The 17,221-nt window shown below is 43.4% G+C and overlaps 1 protein-coding gene across 2 annotated transcripts in view; it reads right to left on the bottom strand.

Moving 5' to 3' along the window:
* Positions 1 to 17,221, bottom strand: part of ST3GAL6 (ST3 beta-galactoside alpha-2,3-sialyltransferase 6) — a 46,296-nt gene that overhangs the window by 12,336 nt on the left and 16,739 nt on the right. Inside the window, exons 1-6 of one of the 2 annotated variants that reach the window (XM_084271816.1) lie at positions 14,612 to 14,709; positions 13,733 to 13,801; positions 12,420 to 12,497; positions 9,552 to 9,655; positions 8,317 to 8,380; positions 1,072 to 1,167 (exon numbers count right to left, since the gene is read on the bottom strand). In XM_084271816.1, coding sequence (XP_084127942.1) covers positions 1,072 to 1,167; positions 8,317 to 8,380; positions 9,552 to 9,655; positions 12,420 to 12,497; positions 13,733 to 13,801; positions 14,612 to 14,700 — 500 coding nt within the window. In that variant the 5' untranslated portion in view covers positions 14,701 to 14,709. Of the gene's footprint in view, positions 1 to 1,071; positions 1,168 to 8,316; positions 8,381 to 9,551; positions 9,656 to 12,419; positions 12,498 to 13,732; positions 13,802 to 14,611; positions 14,712 to 17,221 lie in introns of those variants that run through there. The other variant, XM_084271815.1, reaches the window with a different exon arrangement.

The raw sequence follows: 17,221 nt of genomic DNA, 5'->3' as shown, positions 1-17,221 counted from the left end.
TCAGGTGGAAAACCTTTGTGCTTTTCTTGAAAATCACAAAGGTGTCAGGCAAGTAAAGTTTCCTAAGAATGGAGATATCTGCACAGCTTTCTATAATTTTTAGGCTGTAAGAGGAGGTACAACTGAAGAATCAATCTCACGTATTCATTATCAGTACATTTTCAAGCTTATGTAAAACTCCAGGCTTCATGTAAAACTTTACATGGTAGCCCTTGAAGACTATTAAAAATAAGCATTAGGATTGATGGCCAAGTAACAAACCCAAGGTTTTGTTCAATACTCCACAACATTGAAACAGACAAACCAAAACAACACTTCAGAGGCTTAGTGACAAAGGATTCACACACACTACCTGACAGAGTACCTACAAGGCTGAAAGGCTGCTTTATTAGTTACCACCTCAGTTTCTGCCAAGGAGGAACTATTTATCTTTTTCTTATCATACACAAACTTGTCTTCTAATTAGACAAACAGTCCTTTGTCATTTCAATTGAGTTTTTCCCTGCCCCTCCTTGTTCTTTCCTCTCTGAGAACTTCCCCAGTTGCTAGTGCAGATGCCTCTTCTACAGACCCCAGCACCCTCTGCTAGCCTGCGATACCTCATGAATTTCAAATATGAGCTAGCTCGTTTGAGGGAAAGGGGCAGGCATCAACATCATCCTCCAGTTTACACATTTCTTGACACAGACTTCCCAGTTTAAATATTACATTTAATCCATGTGCAGGGGTATAGGGGTAAGACAGGAGGCTCATGGCAAGGGGCACAAGCAGAGCTCCGGGCTGTCGCATGCTTGGACCCATCACTGGCGGCAGCACCTTGCAGGCCTGCCACAAGGCAGACTGTCCACCCAGAGGTCCTGCCTGCCAACACCAATCAGTCTGTGTCATCAAACACTGTTTTTTTTTTTCAACTTTTATTTTTTTTTTCCTCAATGAAGGCTGTGACCGTGTAAGTGGGAAGTTTTGCTTATTTTCATTTGTGTAACCACTGAACTTCAAAAGGTACTGGTTGATGGCAACAGTTTGTTAATTCTTTGCAGGCACACAAAATGACAAGGAGATACCATTTACCTTATTACCACGTCATACGAGTCGATTTTCTCCCCTAACGTCTTATTTCGCAGTACTCCTCCATTGCCAACCACAACACACCGTCGACAGGCAATGCTGCAGAACAAACAGAACTTTAATACACACAACCTCCCCTGCGTCACGTTGGTATTAATGATACACTTGCATTTAGCTGATTTATTTACTGAGGTGCAGGACCTTTTACGCTCCTTGTCCCCTACAGAGCGCTCTCAATCCCGAACCACACTCTAAGGTTGCTTTCCAAAAACACGTGGCTACATTATGTCAGTAAGTGCCAGAGTCAGGAACAACTTCTCTCACATTAAACTGTATTTACACATCCTTTTCCTCATGGTTTGCTGTTTGAGATCATCTGTATGGGTGCTGTTCGGTACCTTGTCTTTCACAGTGCTTCAGATTTGTGCTAGTCTGGGTGTATCAACAAGGACAGAGTAAGCTGGGAAAAAAAAACTAACTCAAGTTCGTGTGCTTCTGTGATATTGTACAACTCCACAGCTACAGAGTTCAACATGAGCTACAGTGGCAAATTCAGAGTCACAATATACCTTACAGCCATCTCAACTGTACATGTGACAAACCTGAGCCTGATGACACACGACAGCTCTTCATATTAATGTGTGTTGATTTTTCTCTACTTAGAAAGCGCGGTCTAACCGTGTGCCGAGAAGCACACGCTGTCACGACATGAGCAATACGGTTACAAACTGCATTCACACATGACTAGATCCAAATTAGACAGCAGCACTAGGTATATAAAATACTTCTATAAAAATGTTGTAATGCACCCAATCAAAACAGTATTTCCTTTCAAATTCAGACTACACTCACAGTTTAAAAGCAACCAAGAAGGTGTTAGGCAAACACAGTAAATTTCAAGTACATTGTAATGGTAACTTTTTCCAAGGAGTTGTCCCAGGTTTTCTAATTTTGCTTTTTGCTCCGTATTGTTTTGCTTGAATGCTGGAAAAACATGTGCTTAGAAAAAAAAAAGAAAAAGCAAAAAGCACAGGCAGGTTTGGTGCTGCTTTACTTCAGAAATTTTGTCTCTTTAGGGTAGGTTTATAAGACTGCAAATGCTTCTTTAAAGCAAAAGCTGTTCTCCGACTTGGCTGGCTGCAGAGAGAACAAGAGCAAAATAAAAATGTAGGCCCTCTCTACAGACACACACACGCTCACAGCTTAGTGACCACAAGCCACCTCGCAACACACCACTCCCACATTTCATCAAGGAAAAGGCTCTATGGCATTTCTTATCCAGTCACAAAGAGCACCGTAGTCTGTACTAAATGCTCACTGTAGCACTAATTAAATAACATCTTTCTCCTCAGAGAATCCAACCTGGTTTTTTCAGCTGAGAGTATTCTTCAACATCAGTGAAAACAGGCTGTTCCAGCCCAGACTGAGCAACAGCTCAGTAATCAAAGCAGTTCCCTATGCTTCCTATAGAAGAGTTTTTAAGGCAGCTACACTGTGCCACATTTGGGCCAGGGAAAGGACGCCTGAACCTTGCAGAAAAGGTGAAACAAGAGTAAGCGCCAACTGCAAAAAGCATCATTTCAACAGAAGCACTGGGGTGGCACCTTCCCACCTGCTGCTCTAGGGCCACATCTGCAGGTGAAGTTGCCTTTAATTTGCTTTTTATATATAAAAATAGTGCTGCTAAATGCAGCCCTGACACGGAAAAAGCTGGCACACCTCTCTCCAGTGTTTGTTTCCCTGAGCAGCTTAGTAAGAGCCAAGCATTCATAAAATGATTTCCAGCTAATGCCACAAGTCCACATGACTCAGTACCTCAGAAATCAGAGGGGTGAAACCTGTAAAACCATTCTGTCCTCAGTCTGGCTATACTCTCTCCACCCTTCCCCCTCTACATCAGGACTGCTTCAGCCCATTCGATTTCCAATTCATTTTTCAATATAGTTTTAAGACATCCTGTGTCACAGTTTTGCATGGCTGGGACCTGGTGGAGAAGGGAGAACTGCAGGGGTGGATTCTGCAAGAAGCAGCCAGAAGCTCTCTGCAGGCCCCTGAGAGTAAACATCGGTCAATTCAAGGCCGGACTTGCTGCTGACCAAGGCTGAGCCAACCAGTAATAGTCACAGCACTTCAGGGAATGACATTTATGAGGAAAAAAAAAAAACCACTCGCAGGTGCATTTTGCCACCAGAGAAGGGAGTGAGAAGATGTAAGAAGTTGTGCAGGCACCAAGGTCAGTGAAGGAGAGGGGGGAGAATGAGGCACTCCAGGTGCCAGAGAAAGATTCCCCTGTAGCCTGTGGAGAAGACCATGGTGAAGCAGGCTGTCCCCTCACAGCCCATGGATAATGATGGGGAACAGAGATCCCATCTACAGCCTGTGGAGAGATCGACCCATGCCACAGTAGGTTTGCTTGGGGGACTTGTGACTCTGTGGGGGACCAGGCCGGAGCAGTCTGAGCCCAAAGGTCAGCACCCCACGGAAGGGAGCCGTGCTCAGGCAAGTGGTGAGATAACACCCTGATAGAAAGGACTCACACTGGAGAGGTTCATGGAGGACTGCCTCCCATAGGTGGGACCCCATGATGCTGCAGGGGAAGGGTGTGTGTGTGTGGAATGTCCCCCCCAGATAAGGAGGAAAACAACTCAGGAGGAACAGACTGAAAACCCCCATTCCCTGCCCCTCCCTGTGCTGCAATAGGGGGAAGAAGGGAGCGAAATTATGACTAAAGTCTGCAAAGAAGGGAGTGGTGGGGGGAAGTAGAGGTGTTCTAAGATCTGGAGAAGGAAATCAGCTTGTGAGGAACTGACCGAAACCCCATTCCCCCAGTCCCTGCCCCTCTTCATGTCACAATGTGTGAGGAAGAAGGGAGTAAAATCATGAATAAAGTTTAAGTCTGCTAAGAAGGGAGGGGTGGGGGGAGGTGCTTCAAGATCTGGCCACACTTCTCATTACCCAACTCTGGTTCACTGGGTGTGTAGTTGTAGTGTAATAAATCAGTTTTCTTTATTCCGTGTTGACTCTGTTTTGCCCATGACACTGATTGCAGAATGATCTCTCCCTGTCCTTATCTCAAATCCTGAGCATCTCAATAGGTATCTTCTCCCCTGCCCAGCTGAAAAGGGGAGTGATAGAGCAGCTTTGGTGGGCATCTGGCCTCTAGCCAGGGCTAAACCACCACACCTGAGAAAGCAACAGTGAAGAAACACTGGAAGGAAAGAGGAAAAATAGACACCAGTAGGTGACAAAGGTGAAAGAAGAGGGGGAAGAGCACAGCATCAGCATATGGTTGTCTCACTCTTTCCTGTTACAGTGCTCTGTAAATCACTGAAAGTTTCAACCAAGGCCTCTGAATTCATTGTCACCAGAAGTTACGCGGCACAGCTGGGTAACTGAGGTACAAACCTCCACATCATAATCCAAATCCCTAAATTGCTATTCATACTCCTGGTGGTACCTCTTGGCTAGAGCATCCATCCCTGATGCTTAGTGGACACCCTGGTTTGGCAGTGACTGACACACCATTCATGAACTCATCTTCAGGTCTTAATAAAAAGCCAGGAAAATTGCTCCCAACCTTGCTAAACAAATATATATATATTTATACTCTGACTACTCGGTGTGAATTCATAAAAGCAATGTCAACTCCATTACAAGTGCTTTGCATTATTCTGACTATGATAAGCTGTCCAAAAGTTGCTTTGAGGAGGATCTGCTTCTTCTGTCCCTTGTAGATGAACTTTAAGTGATTCCTTATTACATAACTAATTTTTTGGCAGAGGCTATGATTTAAGCAACTTCTTCACTATGCCAATCCCCAGGTATTCAAATAATGCCTTACACTTTTGCACACAGCTGAAGAGCTCTTTGATTTCTCCTCTCTCTGCTGTGCAGTTTTGATGTAGCAGGACACACTCAGGGCAGGGAGGGCAAAAGAAGCTCTTTTGAGCTGGATGATTGAAGCTTTCACAGCTACAAAAGCTGAGTATCTGCTCTCAAGTCAAATCCAAAGACTCTTCCCTCTTATTGACAGATGCAGACCAGGTCTTATTCATGGCTAAGAGCTGACTAATACTACCATGGATGGAAAATGGAGTGAAACTTAAGTCTTGATTAAGCTTTCACACTCCAGTACCCTTAATAACATGCACACTTAAAAATAAAGTTATCAGCTGCCCTCAAATAACCAATAAATCATCTAACAAAAGTATGGTAAACTTTTGAAGTGGATAAAGTCAACAAGCAGATCAAACACTCCTGACGAACTGTACAAGAATACAGTCATAAATACAATCAAATGAATTAAAGACTGGCTCTGTCAAGCTCAGGAAGTCGAAGCAGGCCAACTCAAACAGGAAATCTGGCAAATGAATCATCTTCTTCCTTTAGTATTCAAGTGTGTCCAGTTAATATCACAGGACTACACCCACAGTAGCATAGATTCCACTGACAACAATAAGCAGGAAGGGATGCCAGAGTGAAAAAAAAACCAAAACAAAAAAAACCCAAACAGTACATATCATCTTAAGAAACCAACATGTGAAATGGAGATGTAGCAAGGCTGGAAAGTATTCCAAGGTATTTAAGTAAAAACTTACTGTAGATCACGGAAATCACCACACTGATTTTCAGCAGACTGTTACTCCCAGACATTTTACCAATCCCACTTCTTAAAGTCTCCTTTTTCATTATGTTTTTATATTTTAAAAACTCCAAACTCACACCCCAGAAGGTTAACAGTCACCCTTTCCCCAAGTCAATACACTGGCAAGAAGATGTCACATTGTCCTTAAGCAACATCAGGTGCGCTACAAGTCAAATATAACTGACTGAAATGCCTGGAGGTCCAGTTTAAAATCACCAGCACAATATTAATGAACGTGAAAAATATTAAGATCTGAGCTAAAACAATTGGTTTAGCAATGGTGTGAGTAACTAAGGATTTGTGTTTAGGTGTTAGGGGTTCTACTAACAGAGTAGCATGAGAGTATAAACAGATTCTGATCCAAATCACGTGGTAACTGATCTCCAACCATCGCCCTATTCAGGGGGTAAACAAGAGCCTCTTGATCTCAAGGCCAGGCATCAGTTTACATCTTTTGTTTATATGGTGAAATGTTAAAAGAAACATTTTCCTTGTCCATAAAAGAAAAATATTGTTAGATGGAAACATAGCCTTTAAAGGTCAAAAGGCTTGCATCCTCTGCATTCCACTGAAATACTGTTTCTCTGGTAAAGGAAAAAAGAAGATCTCAACCTCAACTCCTTTTACACACACCCCCACAGTCAGTTGAGGAATGCAAATTATTTCCTCTAAGGTTATTTGGTAGAAGGAGGATGCAGAGGCTGCATATTGTTGAGTAAGGATTGTGTAAATACATTTGTAAGAATTTACTGCTGTTGAACTTCAGGTTTTGAGAGTGCTCAGTGAGGAAAGGGGTAGAGCAGGGTGTCCAGAGGTTACTTTGTGGATATACCCCGGAGCCTGGAAAACCTTCTCCTACGGGCTATTCCACTGAAGTCTGTTCACTTCCAAACAGTTTTGGAGAACTAGACCTTTACAGAGCAGGAATGCCACTAAAGTCTGGGAAATGGCACTGCTTAGGGAAAAAACCCTTTGCAGGAAAACTCCACATAGTGAGCTAATTCACACACAAATACAGCTGTATGAGCACCCCAGATATGGTGCTCATACAGCTGTAGTTGTGCACACCACTGACTTGGTGCTCATATAGCCTCATTTTTGTTATAATACTTCATAGCAGGTTCCCTCACTCTGCCCCAAAGAATGTTTAAAGGGAAATCCAGCTTGCATTCTGATAAGAAGGCTTAGGCAGCAGCAATAAAGAACTGCGTAGTAATTCTGTTGCCATATTACTGGAGAATGTTGTTAGGATTAATTCCCTAAGTGTTTCACATTTAAAAGCCACCGTATCTTAGTTAAAGGTATATAGAAAAAGCTCTTCCTTACTACAGTGTTTCGTGCCCTAACAGTACTATGCACAAAACCTGATGGATCTAGAAAGAATACATTGTACATTCGCTTTTTTTATATATACTACTGCCTATTAAAGAGTAATAGTTCTCATTTTGCTTCAGCACTGAAGTATGTTACTGAACACAGGGGGGAGGAAGGACTATCATAGGTAAAGGAAAACTGGATATTAAGCCCAATATAACTCTTAGGCTTGAATATGAATTATCTTGTTCATATTTCACCCCGAGTTTAATTAAAAAGGTGATCTTAGCATCCGGCTTGAGGCAACAATCTTGTGTTTGATCTCCTTGATTAGAAAAACACCCCCAAGGAGAGTCAGCCTCGGCGCTGCTCGCACGCGGCTCGGGTGAGAAGCCCGCAGGTTCGCGTGCGCCGGGCAGGCTGTCAGCCCACTCACCAGACTGCAAACCGCAGAAGCCACTCGCGCCGCTCAGCCAACACCGGATTTTACTTCACTTGCCAACCCTACCACGCTACCTCCAAACAAACCAAACACAAATCCCAAACCAAAACAAACCCCAGCAACAAGCAGACACACACACAACGACCCTCAAAAAACTGAGCAACAAAAATCCCGTTGGAAGCGGCTTCTAACAAAGGGATCCTTCAACCAAGACAATCTAATGCATGGGAAGCGAGTTATCTAAGGCCTGCTCCGCTCAGTGACACACCCTGGCTACTCCCATAATGCCAGGAACAGTTTTTCCTGGCTGCCTCCAGTCTCCCTCACTCACAGGAAGGGAAGCTGAGCACACATGTGAGCAAGGGCGTGCAGCAGCCCAGCGGATGCAGGGGCATGGGGCTATGAGTAACATTTGCTTTGACTAGAAACAGTCGTTTGTTTGCACCTGCTTATCTCAAACCTCCTCCAACTGACACTAATACCACCTTTGAAAGAGGGGAGCACCTTCAGATTTTAAAGGGTGGTTTCACATTCCCCAAACACAGAAAGATCCTACAGGTAGGACAGGACTGCCTTCAGCTAGAAACTTCCTAACACACTTATAAACTTACAGATTGCTTTTTAAACTCCTTCACAGGAAAACTATTCTTGAATGCTGGTGCTTTGTATGTTTCAAACCAAGCTTAAATCTTGGAATGGGTTACATGTTGCTCAGACACAGCCAGTCTGAGCAGCAGTCTGCAGCATGGCTAAGGTGAGCTACTTCAGAATACTGCCACTGACATTCCTTTCCAGATAAATGTTAAGAATACAACGAACAGAAACAGTAGCAAAGAAACCATCTCACCTGCCATTGTCATTGAAAAGTCCACAGTTCTGCAGTCTTGAAAGGGCTAAATGGAAATATTGCTCTAGAAAGCAAATACAAAGATTAATGTTCAGTGCTGTTCGATATTAAAAAAAAGCACACCACCCTGACTACAGCTGTTTCACACACTGTAGCTTTTATGCACTGTGTATGAAGCCCTCAAAATAAACACAGTTCTTCAGGGCCACAGGTCAATCAATGACGCCAAAGAAATTCAGGCTTATCAGAGCTCCTCTCCAGGAAGCTTTTCCTGCCCCAACACACCCCTGTTGGAAAACAGCATGAGATCTGTATCTAAAAAGTCTTTAGTTACAGTAAATATGCATCAGAACAGTTTCCAAGAACTGGACCCTAACTGACTTACCCCCCCACACACCTTCAGCTGAGGCAGAAGCAACCTTGATCCAAAAGTAGAGTCGGCACAGCCAGGGACAGTAACAGCATTACATAGCTCGGGAGAAGACATCAAACCAGCCTGTGCCCACTAACAGAGCTGGGCAGAGACACCTTCCCAGCCTTCCCTTGGTGGGCAGGTGTCTGCTGGACGCTCAACATGTCTCTACCTGGGAGGGGTCCCCAACTATTCCCAACTACTTTTTCTCACTGCAGCCCCAGAGGAAAATGAAACCATCCTTGTTATGTTGATGGAGGACAAATCAAGGTTCTAAAGCCCAGATGCACAAGGTACTGGGAAGGGTTACTGCTCAGCATTAAAAAACTTAAGATTTGAGACTTTATAACCCTTTCCAAAAGGTCAACGGGGACCCTTAAGATCTCTGGGTTCTGTCTACTCTGCCTGGACAAGCAAGCCAACACTTCACACAGGTACAGCAGGAATACCCACCCAACCCCAGCCCCAGCAACACCTTCCCTGGTGGGACAAGCTAGCCCAAGTAAAAGGGAAATTCTGATGATGTAACTGCCCCAATCTGGGGACTTCTTCCTCAGTAGGACTCTGGATCCTGATGAGCTGATTGAACTCCATCATCACACTGACCTGGCTAATATTTCACCTAGCAAAGCACTAGCTAAGCATCAGTAGGGCTGCAGCCCACGTACAAACAACAAGACGCTGAATAAGCTCCACTGTTCCTCACTCCCACCTTCTAGGAGCTTCTCTGCTAAGAGCAGCATCCCCAACACGATGTTGGATTCAGTAAAACCAGGAAGGTGCCAGGTCAGAGGGATTAAAGGGAGCCATGAAGAGCACAAACCTGCTCTCTTTATTCCGTAAGGCAGCTCAAACTTATCACTCCCGCGGAACTCGGCCACTCGGAGAAAATCGTTAGCGCAGAGGAACGGGTATATTTTGTCAACACTAATGGAGGGGAAGAAAAACAAGTTGTTCAAAAAAATCTACAGGACATACTGAAATAAGCAAATAATGCATGCAATTGCTTTTAAGAAGAAAACCCCAAAACTTACTTTATCCTACTTCACAGTATTATCAATTTTTAAAAGAAGAAAACTCATTAGCACATGGGAAGGAAGCAGGTGAACAGAAAAGATTTTATAATGGAAAACAGAGGTAGAGACTGAGATAAAAATCTCTGCTAATGTAAGTTACATAGAGTCACTAAAATCACATGACTCAAAGCTTACACCACATGACAACATATTTCAGAGAATTACATAATCCAGGAAGACAACAAGCAACTTCAGGTTTGAAAACTAAATAACAGGCAACAAGGAAAATTAAGTTGTTATTATTATATATGGCAATTTCATAAATAAGAATGGGATTTGAAACAGATGTTTTAACTCAAAAATACCATCTCCTGAAAAGCATCCATTTATTTGAGGTGCAGTCCCACTCCAAACAGGTGGCACTTTACGGCTCTGTTGGTGTTAGTAAGTAGTGTGGGGCAACAGCAAAAAGAAGTATGAGTTCTCACATCCACAACACATCTCAGGTTTGGGGTTGTTTTTTCCCCACTGTGGGTGAAGTCTAGCAGAGTCCCACAGATTGAACACCCCTTCAGCAGCTGCAGTATGCTGGGTGTGCTCCTGCAGTGAATCTTCTGGTTTAGCCAGGAGTCAGATGTCCCAAAGGAGCCCAGTGCACATGTGCCAAGGCCACCCTGGTTCACAAGAAAGTTTGCCTCTAAATCTCATTCTTCCTGCAAACTAGAACATCACACCTTCTAAGTGTCAAGATAGAAAGGTCACTTCCTTCTTCGAAAGACAGCAACCACAGACAAAGATTATCTCATAGCAGGGAGGGGACTTTCATTACTATGTCTGCCAAGTCAAGCCAAACGAATGAACAGTAGACATGCTGCCATGCCCTTGGCTTCACCTTGGAGTTAAGTGGACAGGCACTCACTGAACAGGTTGACTTTGCAACGATCGTGTTTTGAAAGTGTTAACACTTTAAGTATCCAGTTGCAGTGAGAAAACCCTGTGTTGAGCATAAGTACCCACAGCCAACACATGACTTGTTTCTCCTTTACTAATAGCTGTTAAAAACACTCACTTCCATCAATCAAGTACCTCTAAGCTCTGCATATTCAGAAGATGCTAACAGTAAAAAGGAAAGGGAAAAAAATGAAAAAAAGACCCAAACCCAAAAAACTCCAAACAACAAACCCCAAACACCACTGCCTACACACCAACAACTGGGCCATGGGTTAGCTAAGCAAGACCAGGTAACTTTGAGACATCATGCACTAAGCACCCATATTAAATTTAATAACTTACCTTGCTGTTCAGAAACAGCTGGTAAGCTTAGACATAATAAATAATTTACCTACTGCAAAGAGATTCTTACTTCTAGCTCTGGTTCCTTTCCAATAAATAATTCTGGCAGGTTGGAAATCCTTTCTACCTCCCCAGGCTATTTACCCAAGTGCACAGACCAGATCTTCAGCTCATACAAGCTATCTCTGTCAAGGAGCTATGGAAATATACAGAAGAGACTCTGTTCTAGCTCTGCACCCATTTTCTTCTCATTGCCCAGAGTCCATTCCTGTTCCTTTGCTCAGCCCCAGAGCTGTGCCCCACACAGAGACAGCCTAGGCACACGCCATGGGTGAGGGACCTAGGACCACCTTATTGGGCCAGCTAACTAATCAAAACTCAAGCACTACAGGACTTTTTTCAGGAGGACAAATTTGAGATCCTTCCATGTTCTTTAAAACAGTAACAGCACCGAATTAAAGCCCTGTTTTCTTGTACATAAGGAGGACAGCAACAACAAAAACCTAATGGAGCAATGGTGTCTTCTTCAGCCAGGACTTGGTCTGAACATCTTCCCAAGCTTTCTCAGGGCCATACTCCTCAATGTTAGCTCAGGTAAAACACAAAGCTGTTATAGTTTGCCTGCTTCTGATCCATGTAGCACCTGCTTGATCTCTCATTAAGACCTGTTGAAGCTCTTCCTTTTTTCTGACTGCTTCTTTACAAAGGAAGTTTCCTATGAGTACCTTAAAGCAGAGGACACCTCCACACAATTCAATTATACTATCAGAGGAACAAAACCATGAATAATCCCAAATATCATTAAAATTAAACTCCATTAAAATTAAAATTCTATTGAAAGGGAAGAATCTTCTATCATTAATGCTTGGATGATTTGGGCTTTTTTCCCCACATTTCCTACTCCTCTTTCCAAATAAAATGAAGAGATTTTCAAAAGTTCTCTGGCCCCTGGCTGCTACAGAAATACTTTTAATACCAAAAAAATCTTCAATTTAAATCCAGATTCTTAATAGCAGAATGACCTTGCACATGAAGGCGTCTTTTACAGGAAAAGCATGGAAGGAAAAAAAAAAGCTTGTATTTCAGTCATTAGAACAATTTCAGTATTAGTAGCTACAATACCTGAACAGGAACTATCTATTGAGTACATACACCAGCACGCTGAGCTAGTTGTGTGGTGTTATTGCTCAAGGGCTGATCAGTGGCAAGCTAAACAGTTTGTGCTGTCACAACCAGGAAAAGTGGCAACGAACCCAAGCCCAAAATCTGCACTTCCAGAGGCTGAATCTTAAGGTGAATTAGTCCAGAATATGTCAATAGCCCATCTCTACCTCAATCAGCACAGCCGCTCCTCCTCCCCACACTTCATACAGAAGACTCACCCCTGTAAAGATTCAAACGCTGGTTTCAGGAGACAAGCGTCCAGCGTGTTCCTTCTCTCCACAGCCGTAGGTGGCAGCCTACAAAAGAAGGATTTCAAAGAAATAGCAAGAACAGCAGCAACAAGGTAGGGAAACTTGGACCAGCCAAATTAGTAAAAGTTGATTAGCGAGTCAACCCCACCCCAGATTTTCATGATTGCCTCTGTCTGCATTACAAAGATAGATCTTCCCTGCTGCAGTATGATTACTGACAGTAGTAAAGGCTTTTATCTCACAGCATTGCTCCAAGGGGCCTGCAACCTCCCCTGCTAGGCAGCCATAACCAGAGGTGAGATCTCAGGCCCCCCCTGCAGAGAAGCAGGACACCTGGGCTGAACCACCCCTGCCGCCATACCCAGATAGCCACACAGAGAGGAGGGGTGCCTTGTTTGGTTGGAGAGGGGAACAGACAGCACCACACAGGCTGGTTACCTCAAGGACAATGAGATTCTTTGGGGATAAGTCATTCCTCTCATTATAAGGTTCAGATTTACACTTCTAAGCACATTCCCTTCTTGGTGATTTAGCCCAATTAATAACAAATACAGCGCCCAGCAGGGAGGGTAGAGTTCAGTGTAAGCAATGCCTGCATCTGGGCTGCATTAAGAACAGAAGGATGAAACCACCACATTAGGACCACAAGCCAAACAGACCATTAAGGTTAATTGCTTTTGGTAACCTCGAGTTGTCATGTGAATACTGACACAGAGGAAGTACCCTGTGAAATGTATCAGCTGGCCAGCTCCTGCTTTCCAGCAAGGGGCTCACCCACCCTGCCTGAGCGAGAACAGAGACCTGCTTTTAAAGCTGTAGCATAGGCTCTCATTAGCCCCACAAACCCAACTGCAGGAATTCGTTAGTAGGAGATCTGCTTATGCAGGTACTTGCACAAGCAAACCACGCTTCTGATTTATTAAATTTTATGCACAAAAGTTGCCCTCACAGCTCTGGTTAATTTTATTTAGGTGTAACTCAGAACTGCAGAGATTTGGAAGCTGTAAACATACGCCCTCCCAACAATTCATGGCTTGTTACCCTAAGTGATCATAAATACTAACCAAACACTGTGGAAACGTGACATAGACAAATTCCTTTCTGCCAGACATCTTGCAATTGTGCTTGTAACAAACAGCCAATGGACACAGCTGTACAATAACTGGTTGAACAAGGGGTCTACGGACAAATGCTACAGATTTTGGTCTCAATCCCTCCCACCTGCCCAAAAATCCAACCAATGTAACCCCACCACAAAAAGACTCAACTGCTGAACTTACTGGGTCACTCCACTAGTCTCATAAGAAGGAGGAGCCCTCACAGAGGAAGTCTGTCCATAAAAGCTAATCCTGCAAAAAGGGAAACGTCACAACTGTGGTTTGCTATGAACAGAAACCACACAGAAAATCATTTGTATTGATTTTATGCTATAAACAAGACAAATAGAGACACATCAATCACTACTTTCTAAAGCTATTGCTATTATCTTCTTAACACAAACACACTGGTCAGTCCTGATTACAGCTGTGCAAAGCTCAATGGAAACTCAATGTCTTTGATAAGCACCCTAAATTTTAGGTCCCAAGCCACTTGTCCCTTGCAGCCTGGAGACAGTGAAGGCTCACTTCACAAAAAGTTCCCACTGAGGCTCGACAAATTTCAGCTTTTCAAAAGTCTCTGCTACCCCTGTAGTTATTCCCACGTGTGGAGCAGGTCTCTCCCACATCATTTATCAGACATCTAAAGGAAACAAGCTAACACTAAGCACACACAGGATGGGAGGAGATACAAACACAGGACACACAGAGATAAGACATCTGTCTTTACCTGAACACCTATTTTCATGAAACTCAGAGGGGGTGCCTATTTCTGAGGTCCTGACCTCTCCTTACAACCAGGCTCAAATCGACTACTAGGTTAAAAATTGACACAAGAGAAGGGGTGACAGGACAGAACAATCACATTCATTCCTTCACCCTACCAAAGAAAAAAAAAAACACCAAAAAACCAAACACAAAGCAAACACAGACACACAGAGTCGTTATCAGCTCTGCTGATTACTAGTAAAGCAGCTGTTCAACAGCACAGCAACTCACAGCTGCATCTTTCTCACAGCCATGAGGCCGCAGGTACTATAACCAAACAAAACATCACCATACCAGTAAAGGTTATTTCTCCACAGGTTTCCATGCAGTATACCATACATAACAGCAGCTGCCAGGATAAAGAACAGAAGAATTCGTTTCATGACTGGTAGACCTGAAACGTGAGAAAAAACAAAACAAGAAATTGGTATCGAAAGTATGCTATGAAAGTTAACTTTTATACAGGATGTTGAAACCTATGGGAGGAAATCATCATTAGCACACCCATGCACCACCTCAAAGGTTATAGGGGAAAAACTCTGGTTTCATTTCTCACACGAAGTCCCAGGGACAGGAGCTGTAGGCTGTTCCGTGCCTACCACACCTGCGCCCTCTTCATGGTAACACAGAAGCACTGAGAGAGGCTCCATCTATGTTCTCTCTGAAGACACAGGAGGAAGACAGGCCCTTCCAGAAGTATGGCAGAGTAGGAGCTGGGAACCCAAACAAACCAGCTTCTTGGATCAGAAGTGGCCTTTACAGGTACCTGCGCCTCTCCTCTTTCTTGCAGCACCCACTATCAGTTTCCATAATTACAATTAAACTAGCACGGGCTCTTTGCAGGACGGCAGAGAGACTGATGCTGATGAAGGAGAGCAAGGTATGAGCTGCTGTAGATTGCTACTGGCTTTTCTTGGGTGACTGAGGATTCTTAAAGTCTGGTTTTGGACGTTTAAAGCTGCACTGAAGCTGCCTGCTTAAGCCCTTGTGCACTGCAGAGTTTCCAGCTCCTGACACAGACCAGACTTCATGGCTCGAGCGACAGGAAAACGCTATTTTTACACATTGCAATGCAAAAAAGAGAAGTCGGGAGGCAATCTGTAGAAGGTACCAAGTTATGAAGAAACAGTGGAGAAAGCTGTTTCCTTTTCAGAGTTTTCATCTCATTGCACAGTCTATTTAAAAAACCCCAGAGAAATCTCAGAAGCTTGTGTATGTGGCAAGACAAGTTCTGCGCTGCTCATGTCTAACACACTGAGCTGCCCTTTCAGTAGCTATGAATGAACCGCTGTTGCTTAATCATCCCAAAGTCCAAAATAGCCATTCTAGCCACAGACTACTGTGGAAATTTACTCAGGAACTGTGTCTTTCTACTATTTTCACTTCTCCCCCTATCATGGTAAACAGATTCAACAATGCATAAACACCTACTTGGACATCTGGATTTTCAAGTGAAGGTAATAAGCAGCTGTCCAGCCAAAACAAGCCACATGCAAACATACTGCCAGACTTTTCAAGAGCAAAGCCTTCAGATTTATGGTTTTCTCTTTTCTTTAAAAGTTTCTTCTTTTTTTTTTTTTTTAAATACCATGTTGGGGTGGGTTGGGGTTTTTTTTAGAGTATTTAGAGTTGTTGTTATTTTAAATCTGTGTTAAACAGCTACCCGTGTTAAACTCAAGGTAGATACAGTCCAAGTGATTTACAGCAACACGCTTGGATGTTAGGACAAATGTGTTCACAGAGAGGGTTGTTAGGCATTGGAATGGGCTGCCCAGGGAGGTGGTGGAGTCACCATCCCTGGAAGGAGTTCAGAGACAGGTAGATGCAGCGCCTAGGGACATGGGTTAGGGGTGGTTTTGGCAGGTTAGGTCTGTGGCTGGACTTAATGATCTGAAAGGTCCCTTCCAACCAAGGCAGTTGGATGATGATGATGCTTCACACTTGTAACATTTTAACATCACACCTTGCATTAAAGGCCAAGAAACTACTAGAGGCCAGTGCTTTTTGTTTTTAGAAACTGAGAAGCATACTACTGGCACTCACACAGCTTCACCCCCGAAGAAATTCTTAACAGAGAACTATTTGTTACAATGTCTTCAGTGCAACAAGCCACAACCCTCTTATTTATCCCCACCCCCCCAAAAGTTGTAGGGTCAGAAGAGGTTTTATAACAGCACCTACCAGGAACAAAGCCACACAATGAACAAGCTATAATCTATCAACCTTAAGTATATCCTCCAGCCTGTCCTGCTCTGTTCTGGATGAAACACTCCCACACCCCCACTGTTGCAATTTCAAACTTCCATCCCTCCCCTGGACGTAACACTGCCTCCCTTGCGGTTCAAACTCCCTTGACTCTTCTTGAAAAGCCATAACAAATTATTTTTAGTGATCATTCGCCATTCCTAAAGCAAGCCCTGAGTTTCTGCAATAATTGTGTCTTTCCCTAAAACTGAAAAAGCATTAGAAGAAATCTCACCTATTAGGCTTAGTCAAGTGTCACTGACTGCAATTGGCTCATTTACTTGAAAAGACATACTGTGCTCTCCGAATTCATTTTTCCCTTTCATTATCAGTATGTTTATCCCCTCCTGCTTTGCAGAAGTTTGCTGCACTATCCTACTAAAGGGGAAGTCAACTGTTTGCCTTTTACTCCCTGATTCAATCAATGCAAGCTTCAGTTAAACACATAACCTAAGGAACCAGCTCTTCAGATAGTTACTAAACTAACAACTGACTAAATTGCTGATTTTGCTGACTTCAGTGCAAAAAAAAGAAAACCTTACAGAGGAGTCAAACCAAACTACCAGAAAAAAGACAACGCAAAGCTGCCCAAAAAAGGGTCTTTTAAAAACAAAAATCTTATTTGTAACAGTATTATTCACAGAGATGAGGTGAAAATAA

This window comes from Gallinula chloropus, assembly GCF_964237585.1.
Source record: "Gallinula chloropus genome assembly, chromosome: 1".
NCBI lineage: Eukaryota > Metazoa > Chordata > Aves > Gruiformes > Rallidae > Gallinula > Gallinula chloropus.
This window is presented reverse-complemented; position numbering and strand designations above follow the sequence as displayed.